This window comes from Nansenia antarctica (assembly GCF_963989245.1).
Source record: "Nansenia antarctica genome assembly, chromosome: 1".
Lineage (NCBI taxonomy): Eukaryota > Metazoa > Chordata > Actinopteri > Argentiniformes > Microstomatidae > Nansenia > Nansenia antarctica.
Genome location: NC_137674.1, coordinates 48018537 through 48032246, shown reverse-complemented (window position 1 = coordinate 48032246; position 13710 = coordinate 48018537). Strand labels below are relative to the sequence as shown.

General features: G+C 45.1%; 1 protein-coding gene across 1 annotated transcript; it reads right to left on the bottom strand.

Moving 5' to 3' along the window:
* Positions 1-7425: 7425 nt before the first annotated feature.
* On the bottom strand, positions 7426-8529 carry sstr1a (somatostatin receptor 1a; the record flags this gene model as incomplete). Its single annotated transcript, XM_080543409.1, has 1 exon — positions 7426-8529. The coding sequence occupies one exon, from the start codon at positions 8527-8529 to the stop codon at positions 7426-7428; it is 1104 nt and encodes a 367-aa protein (XP_080399535.1).
* Between the last annotated feature and the right edge of the window lie 5181 nt (positions 8530-13710).

Genomic DNA, 13710 nt, shown 5'->3' with positions numbered 1-13710 from the left:
ATGTGTATCACCCACTTGTATTATGCTGTAGTCTTAGACAGTACAAACTGGGCGGTGTAGAGTGTATGGCCTCCTGTACTGTGAGTCTAAGGAGCTGGAGCATCTCCACCTCATCACTCCTCATTAGACCATCTGTGGACTGTTTGTTTACCCCAAGGTGTCCTCTCAACACTACTGTATTGAGTTCAATAAATGTCATCATATTTTATTCATGTGTTGAGACAATTATAAGCTCTAAGCTCAGACCAATTAGGCATGTTCCAGTGTGGAGAGCTGTGGCAGGGGGTGCCAATAGAGATAGATATTAACCCCAACAAGGCACATCTCAGATCACAACATAGCACACCAGCTATGTCACTATCCACTTACAATACAGTCCCACACATGCACACACACACACACACACACACACACACACACCAGCAAGAGCACCTAATGATAAGATATTATTAGGCACAATATCTGCCCATCCATATCATTATGAAATCATTTCAACCCCACATTTACTAAGATCATACTGTTATCTGCAGGTAACGGCGCAATCGCTGACTCATAGTGCATAACCATGGCAATCCGTCAGTGCTTTTTTCTCAAATGCAAAACGAGCTCAGAATCAATCAAACGGGTGTATTCTTAGCACAGAACTCCTCTCTCTGTGTACTAACTGCCTGTGGGGGAGAAACAGCTTGAATGTCTCTGAAATAAATGTGTTTGCATTGACACCTACACAAACACACACGCACACTCTTTCTCTCTCACAGGCACACACAGACAGGCAAACACACCACATATGCATACACACACACACACACACACACCGCCCACCACAGAAAAGTTTCATTGGCTTATGTAATGGCTTCTCTGTGGCTGACTGAGTAAAACTCTTCATCAAGGATTCAGGACATGCAACGGTGTGGATGATTGAAATTGAGAAGGGGACACTGGCAGCCGTGTAATAGTGCTGTGTCATGTGCGAATAGATTATTAGAAATTAGACCAGAGTGACAGCAGATGGACAAGGAGCTAGTGGGGAAACGTAGTTATGCAGTCAAAACGATGGTGTGTACTTCTCCAGTAAAACAGGAAACTGAAGGACAGAGACCAGGGCTGGTGGAGGTAGAACATCGGAGGACGGGCTCATTGTAATTCAATGGAATGAGGAATGGTATCAAACACATGTGACAGTATGTAAAGGCTAACTGAAGAAAATATGCCGGAAAAAGTCAAACCAAACAGTCAAAATTACTTTTTGTGTGTTTATTTGGAGGGAAGAAATACACACACAAAAAGTTCCTAAAACATTTACATTACATTTTTGGCATTTAGCAGACACCTTTATTCAAAGCTACTTACAACAAACACCTTTGTCTAAGTAAGTGAATCATCTATCCATCGGTCATCCTAAGAAAAAGTAATCTATGCTAGGACCAGGGGTATTTATAATGTGTTTATGTATTTATTTACAGTAGAGAAACTGTACAGGGGGGTAGTGGGGATGAATAGGTCTTAAGAGGACAGTTAAGATGTAGCCTGAAGAGATGGGTCTTCAATCTACAACGGAAGATAGGGAGTGACTCTGCAGTCCTGACAGCAGTGTGGGCAGCTCGTTCCACCAGAAGGGCGCCAGGACAGTGAAACATCTTGTATGAGTTAGCAAGTATGGCATGTGGATATGTTTGAGAAAAACAACTTTATTTTGTTTGCCTGTGCGTGTGTGGCATGTGCACTGTGTTAACCTGATGAGTATTCATATTGCTCTCGCGTCAGTGCTCACTACTGGCTCCTGCCACGGCCTTCTCATGAATATTCATAGTCTACACCTACCCTTCGTGTTGGCGGACAGCGATTCTTATTCAAAATTAGCCCATGTGTATCTTGTCAATGTATTCAACTGTATTTTTGTGTTTATGGTGATGTCACAGATAATACATGTAGACACACCATGTGATGAGGTCCCCTAAATCTATCGATATGAGCTAACTCATATCACTGAAGTTGTAATGTCAAACATATCTATTTGTCTTTATATTATTTTCATTTATGTGTATAATGCAGTCTTTGAAAGCAGCCATTGACAGGAAAATTGTGATGTGAAATAATATAGCATAACATAAATATACATATTTGGGAATTGATGGACATGCAGAGAATACTGATGGACGACTTCAACATTATAATTGGACAAACGCGAGACATCCTGATTACCATTCCCTAGTGGACCTGCCATGAGCTGTCAATCTTCTGATGTGAGCTACTCTAATCAATCTGTTGCTAATGATCCTGATGTCCTGGCAGACAGAGACCTACAGACATATACTGTACAGATATACTGTGTGGCTCTGCTTAGGAACAGTCATACACATATACTGTATGGCTCTGCTTAGGAACAGCTATATATACACATATACTGTGTGGCTCTGCTTAGGAAAAGATATATATACACATATACTGTGTGGCTCTGCTTAGGAACAGCCATATATACACATATACTGTGTGGCTCTGCTTAGGAAAAGATATATATATATATACATATATACGATAGCTCTTCTTGGGAACTGAGACGTATACACATATACTGTACATATATTCTGTTTGGCTCTGCTGAGGAGCAAAATAATGGTGATAAGAAGTGCAATGCTCACGATTGTTAAGCATATGGTACAAATGATGATACAAACCCATTACACACAATCTGCTGTAAACACGGCTATATGACCATGAGTTCCAAGATAAATAGAAGCTTTGGTTCATTTGTTCTGTCTTGAAAAGACCATTGAAAGTAGCATTTTGTATGTGAATACAATTAGCCTCCAATGAGTCGGACTTTCCCAGAGGGTTTTTACAGTAAGTAGCCGGGAGGAAGAGTGAAAAAACAACAACACCCTGCATGACTTCATCCACTTGTTCACGCTCTCTTGATGGCTTTTGGGTGACTCCTTTTCCTGCCCCTCATAATTCCATTTCCTGTAGTTTCCCCCCTCCCTCGACCCTCCCCTCCCCTGTATTACTGGAGGGCTGATCTAAATAGTCTAGGCTCTAGAGGCTTCCTCTCCTCGTCTCCTCTCCTGGTCTCCTCTCCTCGTCTCCTCTTCTGGTCTCCTCTCCTTCATCTGCTCTGATCTAAAACCACAGAGAAGGTCAAACCAATGTGGTGGAGGTAGGTCTCACATCCACTCACATCCACCTGCCCAGTCTTCCCACATCATGGGTGTTGATGAAGGGAAGGAGGCAAGTAGAGCCACTTCAGACCATTGAGACACACCCAGGGTCTCTCCTGTCTGAGTGCTGCTGTGGCGTGGACTTCCAGCTTCGCTCCCGAACTTCCTGCTATTCTCTGTCACTTCCTACAGGAAGCATCTGCAGCTCTCTGACAAGGCTAGTTGCGTAGCTGAATAATAGACCTTCACTGTGTGGACATGGAATACTCCATATATCCCTGGTGAGGACCCGGCTGCCACCGGCTGTTGTTTCACACTCAACAATGAGTCTCAGAGTTTGGGTTTCAGGGTTGGTTTCACACAGTGTGTGTGTGTTAGGCCTACATTCCCTGTGGTAATGAATTATATTTCCATTGTTTGTCACATTGCATCCTGCCTCCAGGGTAGCGCAGGCTGGCATATCCGCTAAAGCATTGTTGTTTTCCAGTTGGGATTTTCTGTGGCCATGCAGTATGAGTCAGGCGTTCACATTTATCTAGCTATTCAAAGGCAAACATCCTGACAGAATGTTGCAATGATTTATAATTTTTCCCATTTGTGCAATGATTTATCTTTTTTCTTGCTTTTCAGTGGCACACTTCCTGCCTCTCCCTGATAAAAGTGGGGCCTGGTTATCTCATGGGAAATGATCAGAGAACCAAAAGATGTCAAGTCCTGGAGTTTTGTCTCTCTGACCTGCAGTAAAGGACTCCCCTCTACCTCTCCTCAGGCCTTGGACTGTACTTTAGCTCTGTGTCTTAACGTTGACTTTGATGAGTCGGGCTAATTAGTTTCAAAGTGGCTATTGTTTGGCTATGCCCCTACCGCTGCCTGCCACGCCCCCCCCCCCTCTCTGGAGGAAATGGATGGCTGTATCAAGTCGGAGCACACTTCCTGTACTTGTTGTCTTGGGAGGACCTCTTAGGGCAGCTAAGAAAGCAGGAGAAGGAGAATGAGCCGTGTCAGCTAGCGAGCGAGTCAGCCAGCCAGTTAACCAGACAGTCAGTCTGTTAGAGGAGAGGCTAGCTAACCGAGGGGGTTGGTCATCATCAGCCGGAGTGAGAACCACTGTCGTTGACAGACTGACAGAGTGAGCAGGAGGGAGAAGCATGGAGTACTGGATCTGCCTGTGGAGTATCCTAGGGGTCGTTCTCTGCCTCTCTAAAGTGCCTTACGTTGTTCATCCGCGTGCGGTCAGCTTTGAGGAAGCTGTGGAGGTCTGTAAAGTCGATGGTTTCCTAACCAACATGGTCAGCTTGGAGGAACTCCAAAAGATTCTGAGCATCATCTCAGACATGCAGACCACAGCGGGGGAGTTTAGCTATTGGATCGGCTTGCAGAAGACCGAGGGCTGTGTGGTGTCTTACCTGCCCCTGAAGGGCTTCAAGTGGACAGTGGACAACAGCAGTGGTTCTGAGGTGGCCACATGGAGGAAGGAACCTCAGGCCACCTGCACAGCTACCCGCTGTGCCTTGTTCACAGGTGACTACAACGGGAGCGCAATAGTCAGCTGGGGCTTTGATGCCACATCCTGTAAGGGACCATATCCCTTTATCTGTAAATTAGAGAAGGGAGGAGAAGGAGGAGGAGAGAGACACGTGGTGGAGCCGTGTCCAACGCCACGCATCGCAGAGGCACTCTCTCTCAGACCAGTCCCAGACGATCCACACAAACTGCTGCTGAAATGTGCTGCTGGGGATTATGAACTGATATGCTCTCAATTAACTCAGCAATGGGAACATGCTGGATCGCCTGTAAATAACAGCATCTGTCAAGACTTCGGCTGTCCAACAGGTTCTTCAATGGATGACTCTGGGAAGTGTGTGGAGGATGACAAATGCAGTGAGCGTCCCTGTCCAAATGTCTGTGTCAAGACTTTAGGGTCGTTTGTGTGTAAATGCTCTGATCAGCATGGAAAGCTTCATGATGAGGGGTCACTAGCGTGCAGGGAGGGGTCAACGCCTTCTCCCACTGTTGAAGGAAGTGACAATCGTGGCATTCCAGACTACACCCAGACTCCCAAGCCCACCATCCTGGAGAAGCCCTCCCTCACCTCCCCTACGGATGACGTTCGGATCGAGGATGACCGAGCCAACATCTTCATACCTGTGCTGATAGCCGTCATGTGCTTAGTGGTAGTGGTGGTGGTGGTCTTAGCCGTGGTGAAGTGCTGTTTAAGGAGAAGGTCACAGAAGCTCTCTATGAAGAACGCAGAGAAGATGGCTATGAAGAGGACGGAGGCCTCCAAGGAGGCGGAACTCAAAAGCCAAGATTCCATGGAACACACCAATGAGAAGGAGGTGATATAAGCAAGCTAGTGTGTGATAGGTGGGGGCCATAGAGACTATTATAAACCTGGGGTTTGGGGTTCTTTCAGCTCAAGTCTACATTCAGTTTGGATTAACACTACTACCTTAAATGTGTCCTTTTGCACTTACTGTATACTCAATGTTTTCATTGAAAGAATTGTCCACTGATAAGACAATGGGTAATACATTTGATAACACTTTACATAAGTTTGCCCCTATACCTGTGTAATAACACTGTAATTACTTATAATGTTGTTTCATACTCAGGATAACACAAACCTCTCAATCCAATTACTATGTAATTACTAATCTAACATCATGTTAATAAAATGTAGTGTTGCCTGAGTAATTACATAGTTAACACAGGTATAGAGGCAAAGTATGATCATTCAATTTGATCAAATGTTTTGACTGTTATGTTCACATCAGGAAGGGCTGGTGGAGGTAGAAATTGGAGGACAGGCTCATTGTAATGCATGGAATGGAATGAAGAATGACATGAAACACACGTTCCATGGATTAAAATTAACCGGCCCTCCGATTTCTACGTTCACCAGCCTCCCCTGGTTCACATATCGCCTTTATACTTTTGTATTGTATATACTATTGATGTTGTTTGTATATACAAGACATGCTTTAAGATATGAGTTGTAAATAAGACCAATGTATCAGTATATTGGAAGTATCTAGCCTAGTATCTAAAGGATCAGTGTATACAGGATGTTGGGTCAAGAGGTGCCACAGCATGTATCAGACAAAGGTTAAAGGTAGACTCCGGGATATGACGTCATAGCACAACGAGAGAGACAGAGAACAGAGACAGAAACAGAGATGCAACAGACTAGAGAATAGAGTGTGTTGTGACAGAGCGAACATCCAAAGGTAGAAATCCGAATCCAGACATTTCATAGAAGGGGGGAGGGAAAAGATGACACTGTAGAGTTGAATGTAGTGGAGGGCAGTGAGACGAGTGGATGCTCTCGTTTACTGTTGTTCACTAGAATATCTTTGAAGAAATAAAGTTGCTCTGTTTTTCACGGGCATGACACCATATCCCAGTCTACCTTTAAAGAGGGGCCCCATAGCAGCAATATACAGTTAGGCTTTTTCAGTTTGCTCTCTGACATGGTATCCTATCAAATCATCTGACTGGTCTACACACAGGTCTGATACCATTCCTCATTCCATTCCATGCCTTACAATGAGCCTGTCCTCCAATGTCTACCTCCATCAGCCTCCCATGATGTAGACATTGTGACAGAGATAAAGACATTGTGAAGCTAGATTAGGGGTTGAGTGAATCTGATCCTAGGATGCCAGATAGAAGATACTGAGACAGGATGTGCTTGGGAACAGGATATGATCATTCTGCATACCGTTTGTAAACATGTTTTCCTGTTGCTGCATGAGGGATTTAAAGGAGAAAATCATTGCCTTTTCTGCCACTTCACATTGACAACATGAAGAATCAATAAATGGAGAAATGGAGCACAGCACAGGACTCCACCCTCTATAATGTTTGTAATTAATTAATCTTAAACAACAAGGTTTAACACTCCAGCAATTATGGTGAATTAATATATTCATGTTTTGTTTTAATCTGAGTACCAGTCGGTTTCCGTTCTAGTCGCCTGTTGTATGCGGGCGGAGTCCTTTATCCCGGAGCACAGTGACAATCTGAAATATTAGTGCATGGAGAGCACAGACCTTTGCGCAGTCACCTAAATCGGACCCACATTTGTGCAAAGACAAGGATAAGACATTTTAATTTACCCCACATGGCATTTTAATTCTGTTCATATAAATTGTTGCAAGTAAACAAAACAAACAAATACTGTAACTGTAACAGTCTTACAATTAAATAATTAGCGGTTACATTCATTTTGTTCAAATAGCATGGCACTAATAGTCTCTCTATGCTACAGGGTCGTGGTCCTTGAGGTACAGGTGCCGTTCCTGTAGGTGCTGTCCGATTCCATGTTGTCCGGTTGGAATTCGTCCACACTGTACCCACGACTTTTCAGAGCCGTGGCATAGTAGTCTATCGGCTCCTCGGTCGCATTCTCCATCCAGCGGAGACAGAGAATCCGCTGGAAGGACCGTCTGAAGTTGTCCGATAGGAAACCGTACAGGATGGGGTTTGCGCAGCTGTTCGCGTATCCCAGAATCACAGCGAGTTGGCTGAGCGTCGCGTTGTGCTGCTGCACAAACACGTTAACGAGCTGCACGATGTGAAAGGGCATCCAGCAGATGACGAAGACCGTGACCACCATCATCACCATCAGGGTGATCTTCCTCTCCGACTTCTTGCGCTGTTGCCAGCCTGCCTTGAGTGCCACCACTCTCATCTTGGCGATGATGAGGATGTAGCACATACAGATCGCTATCACCGGGAACAGAAAGCCCATTAGGAAGGCGTAGATGACAAACACGGCCATCCACTGCCGCTCCGGCTCGGGCATCTGCATATTGCAAGCCACAGAACCGTCCGAGTTCGGCGCCGTTGTGGAAAATATGATAATAGGCAAAATGACCAAGATAGAAAACATCCAAACCCCGAAGTTGACTATTTTAGCTACGGTGGGTCTCCGGTATCGGGATGCTTTGATGGGGTGCACAACGGCAATGTAACGGTCTATGCTTAGAACAGTTAGGCAGTAAATACTGGTGAACATATTAATGGCATCAACACTTAAAACAAGGCGGCAGAGAAGGGAACCAAACGGCCAGTGGTGGAGGAGTGAGGATGTCACTAAGAACGGCACACTTAGCATAAGTAACTCGTCTGCTATAGCCAAGTTCAGAATGTAAATATTTGTTGCCGTTTTCATCTTGGCATATCTGAAAATGACATAGATAACCATAGAGTTCCCACACAGTCCCACCAAGCAGACCACCGAATAGATGAACGAGATGAGAATTGCGCTACCGTGAGACTCGCTGTGGGTTTCGTTTCCAGACGCATTCATGAGGAAAAAACCTTCCTCTATGCTTAGATTCCTGAAAGAACTGTTAGGCAACATTTTGGAGTTTTCCATCAACAAAACAATTTAAAATAGTTTGTTTTGGTCCGTTGAATAATCCCTTTCAAACAGTGCGACTGTGCAGCGTCCCATCTCCTCCCGGCTGTTGCTGAGTGTTGCGCTGCGTTTCAGGACCACGGAGAGCAGCGGGGGCTGCGGTGCCCTCCTCTCACAGACGCAGCGTCACACGTTTGATAATGACGTTGGGGTGAGTCTGGGTCCTAATCGATGAGGCACTAGAATCACAGTCAGCGTCATAAAAAACACTTAACAATTTTGACGTTAAGCTGAAGGATTGGCAAATTGGTGCAGAGTAGCCTTCTGATTATCCGCACAATAGCCTAATGTTCCCACAACATCGTTGTACAAGCTATTCATCAAACAATGCTTTATTTGGTTCACATGCCATCTGTGCCATTTGAGTCATCACCCTAAATGATTTGCACTAACACATTATCATTGCGAGACTGCATGCGTAATCAAAGCGCCCAGAGAGCATAGCCTACTGATTGTCATAATCATTTTGAGAAAAAATCTGATTGTATACCAAATCTAATTGGCTGATCAAATGGAACCCAAACAAGAAGTTAAAGGGGTGTGCCAAGTTATGAAAACATTTTGGAATAAGTCCTGACCTTGTTTCATTTAACCCTTAATGGATAAGGAAATCATAATAGTCAGGGACCAGTGGCGGACTCAGGCTGTTTGAAGGGCAGGGGTGGAAAGGAAAAAAGGGCACCTACTGCACAACATGGGACTCCAAGTTTAGACCATTGGAAGGGCAGCCAATAGGGCACATCCTCTAATTTCACCACTCAAAAGGGCACTTTAGTGCGACGCTTTTCAACTTGTAGGGGCACATGGTCAAGTTTAGACCATTGGAGGGGCACCAATATGTGCCACTCAAAAGGGCATTTATGACACTCAAAAGGTCATTTTTGCCACTCAAAAGGGCACTTAAGAGAGACGTTTTTCAACCGTGGGGGCACCAGGAGGGGCGGTCGCCCCCCCTGCCCCCCCCCCCCCCCTGAGTCCGCCAGTGTCAGGGACACTGCTTTATTAGGCTTGGCAACTCTGAGAATTTTAAGACTTCTACAGTTTTTCCTGAGGAACGCCAAATTCAATATCTGGTGGTGAAGTTGGATGAGCGAGCTGTTGCTGGCTCTGCTGAACTTATGTGACAGCTTGAAGTTCATTCTGGTAAAACTGACCAAATGTCCAAGAGCCTCTGTGCCAACAAACAGAGGACATTCAGGACAAATATGCAGCGTTTGATATGAAACCATTAACAGGAGTCAGATTTGATCAACTAAAGTAAAAAAACGTAATTTGTATATACTTAATTGTGTATGTGGCAATATTGAAGGCTTAATATTGACGTATTCATTGACAATGATGCTATTGCACCTTTTTGATGCCAAACTCTTCCTTACTGAAAACTATGAAAATGTCAGTCTCCTCTGAAACATGAATAGTGCACTCCTTTCAAAATACAGTACAACTTTTTTTGCCATAACCACCACACATCCATTGAAGCCATGCTCAATTTAAGGGAACTATTTGGATGTTCAATAGTAGGTATAAAAGCCTCCTAGTCATAAGAAAAATGTTGGTCATACAGGTTTTCATGCTGGTATTGCTTACCCAGAGAAAGAGATGCACTTGCCCTTGAGATGCAACGGGCAGACCCACTCACTGTCTCTGTGTGACTATGGAACAGATGGCTGTATTCACACTTCATTTTCATTACATTCTCTCTCTCTCTCTCTCTCTCTCTCTCTCTCTCTCTCTCTCTCTGTCACTGGCTCTCTTCTCTCTGCCCCTCTCTGCCCCCCCCACCTTCCTCCTATTTCTATCCTCCTCCCTCCTCCTCTCCTGGGTGACCGCCAGTTCATTTGGCAGGTGTTTCTTACACTCTGTAGGCCCCTCTCATCTCCTCTCTATAGCTTGTGTTTTGTGGACACTGACTCAGCTCATTTTGATGTGCAAAAACCCGGGAACATTCACTGGAACAAGCTCCACAGAGGGGAACACAATCTGTGCGTTTTATGGGAGATACTGTATGCTGAGAGAGTCCCAGAAAGTGTTTCCTCCATCTCTCAGCTACTATAGCTGTACATCAGACGCATGGAAGGCTTGGTTAAAAGGGTTTTCTCGTGGCCTGGGGTGGTCCAGTGGTCTAGGGTTAGGGTTACAGTGGTCCGTGGTCTACAGTGCACACATATATGTCGGCATGGGTTCGAATCCGGCCCATGCCCTGCTGTCATGCCCTCTTCTTCTTACTTTCATGTCTATCTTCACTCTCTCTATCCAATAAAATGAAAGATATGAGTGGGATTGCCCCCCCCCAAAAAGGGTTTTCTCAAACACCAGAAGGACACACAAAAAAACGCATCTCAAACATTTGCATACATTTTCATTCAGAGCATGTATTAAACATTTAATAACGCCCCCTTAATACAAAAAAATAAGAAGATGCTTTGCATCCTAAAGTGCACATTGATTGACATCCCACCTTTACTCTATCATCCATATCCATGGCCACTACGTATGGCCCTGTCATGTGACATCATCATAAGGGGACGGTTCAGTACCACAGTTCTGACCTCTCAGCCCTCCAGCCCCTCCTGCAGCTCCACAGCCATCCAGTAGTCCTGTACCGCTTGGTCGGTCAAACCCAGGTGACCTCTGACATCAGCACGCAGTTTGTACACCAGCGCATCTCTGGGTTGGAGGAGGAGGGCTAGAGGGCGAGAGGGGAGGGGGGAGGAGGGAGAAACACACTTAGGCTGAACCCCCACATCAACATACTGTATATAAAAGTGTACAATCTGAAGAAGAAAAAAAAGATGCAGGTGGATTACATTAGATTTGTGAATACTCAATGTTTTTTTTATTCATTATGTGTTTATTGTTTGTGAGAGCCCTTTTGGAGAAGTGTTAGCCAACTACAGGTATCCTCCTTCTGGGTGTGAGAGTGTGAGAGAGACGGGTGCACTGAAGCAATACGTGCCTATACATGCCCTAACCCATGCCTGAAACTGATTTGTACACTAACACCAAACCACTGCCATGGGGCCCCTCACCACCAAATATAACACAGAGTCAAGAGTGACATTCACATCTGCAGCTGAGAGACTCCACTCCAAACAGCAGCCATGCAGACAAGACAAGGGACCAGCAGCCGCTACACCAGGGGAGACTGGTGGAGGTAGAAATCAGAGGACGGTGCTCATTGTAATGCATGGAATGGAATGAGGAACGGTATTTCAACAGTTTGATAAGCATTCCTCAATCAGTCTGTCCTCAGATTTCTACCTCCACCAGCCTCCCCTGCAGTACACACATTCATCATGGAGGGGGGGAGGTGTGACATCACTCAGTCCATTTGGAATACAGCTACAGACACCACAATACACTTTGTATTGTTATTGAGTTGAACTGAACATATGAAGTATATACATCCATTGTCTATGGAAAATACTGTGCAGTACAGTACAAAACAAAAGCTCTCTGACCTCACTTACTGAGTGGTTTACAACAATAGCCTGTAGACAGCGGAGTTGCAACTCTATTCAACATGGGAACACTTAAATGCCTCCTCGACAGGGAGAGATGAGCACAAGCACTACATTGTGTCAAAGGGGAGGCCGGTGGAGGTAGACGTCAGAGGACGGGCTCATTGTGGTGGACGGAATGGAATGAGGAATGGTACCAAACCTATGTGTACCTATGTGTTTGATACCATTCCACATTCCATTCCACGTGTTCCAAGGAGCCCATCCTCTAACGTCGACCTCCGCCGGCCTCCCCTGCTACGTAACATAACAAGTGTGGAGCAGAAGAGTGCTCTGTGCTGCCTCACCCACGGTCAGGTCCTTCTCAGCGGCGCGGTACTTGCGTAGGGAGCAGTAGAGGTTGGCTCTGTTGAAGAAGACGTGGGAGGAGTAGGGGTTGAGGCTCAGGGCTTGGGAGAAGTCCTGCAGAGCCTCTGGAACCTTCCGCAGCAGAGCTCGGGTGATGGCTCTGTTCAGGAACGCGGACTCATCCCCAGGGCCCAGCTCCAACGCCTGGCTGTAGTACTCGCACGCCTGGGGGACACACAACCAGACATGTAGAACCACAATATATAGAACCACCTCCTCAAGTTTCAAGTTCAAGTTTCAAGTTTATTGTTACGTCACATTGCACAAGTGTAAGAGCGTAACATTCTTAGGCTTCGGTTCCTGACATTGCAGCGCAAGACAATAAGGCAATAGGCATAATTCAAGATTAAACATTTTTAAAAAGTGACAATAGTACAGGACATAAGTGACAAATAAGATTATTTACAATTAGCAGTATCTTGCAATTTGTAGACAATAAGGAACTAGGCATAATTCAATAAAAAGTGTCAACAGTACAGGACACTATTAATAGTACAGGAATTATAGCACAGTCCTGACTCTCAGTCCTGACTTTCAATGAATCTACTGACATGGAACTAATCCCAACTGTGATTCAATGGCCACTGTCCAACAACTGTTTATTCACCTGTTCAAACTGTCTGTTGTAGAAGTAGAGGTTGGCAGCATTGAAGAAGGCCAGGGAGTACTGGGGGTTGATGGAGATGGCTCTCTGGTAGTCTCTCATAGCGCTGGCCTTGTCTCCCATGACCTGGTTGATCACTCCGCGGTTAGTCAGCATCTGGTCTGACTGGGGATGGTGCTGCAGAGCGAAGCAAGCATGCAGGAAGTGGGGTAGCACAGTGAATACACAAATAATAATAGATTACGTCTAACTGCGGAGGCTGGTGGAGGTAGAAATCGGAGGACGGGCTCATTGGGGTAGTGGTGGTCTAGTCTAGTGGATAGTGAGTTGGACTTGTGATCGGAAGGTTGTGAGTTCAAATCCCACCTGAAACCACACCACTACTAGTGTGCCCTTGAGTAAGGCACTTAGCCCTCAGTTACTCCAGGGGGAATGTCCCTGTAATTCGTAATTGTAAGTCGCTTTGGATTAAAAGCGTCTGCTAAATGGCAAAATTAAATTAAATTAAATTAAATTAAATTCATTGTAATGCATGGAATGGAATATGGAATGGTGTTTTACCATTCCTCATTCCGTTCCAATGCATTACAATGAGCTTGTCCTCTGATTTATACCTCCACCAGCCTCCCCTGATGTAGAACCACATTATGT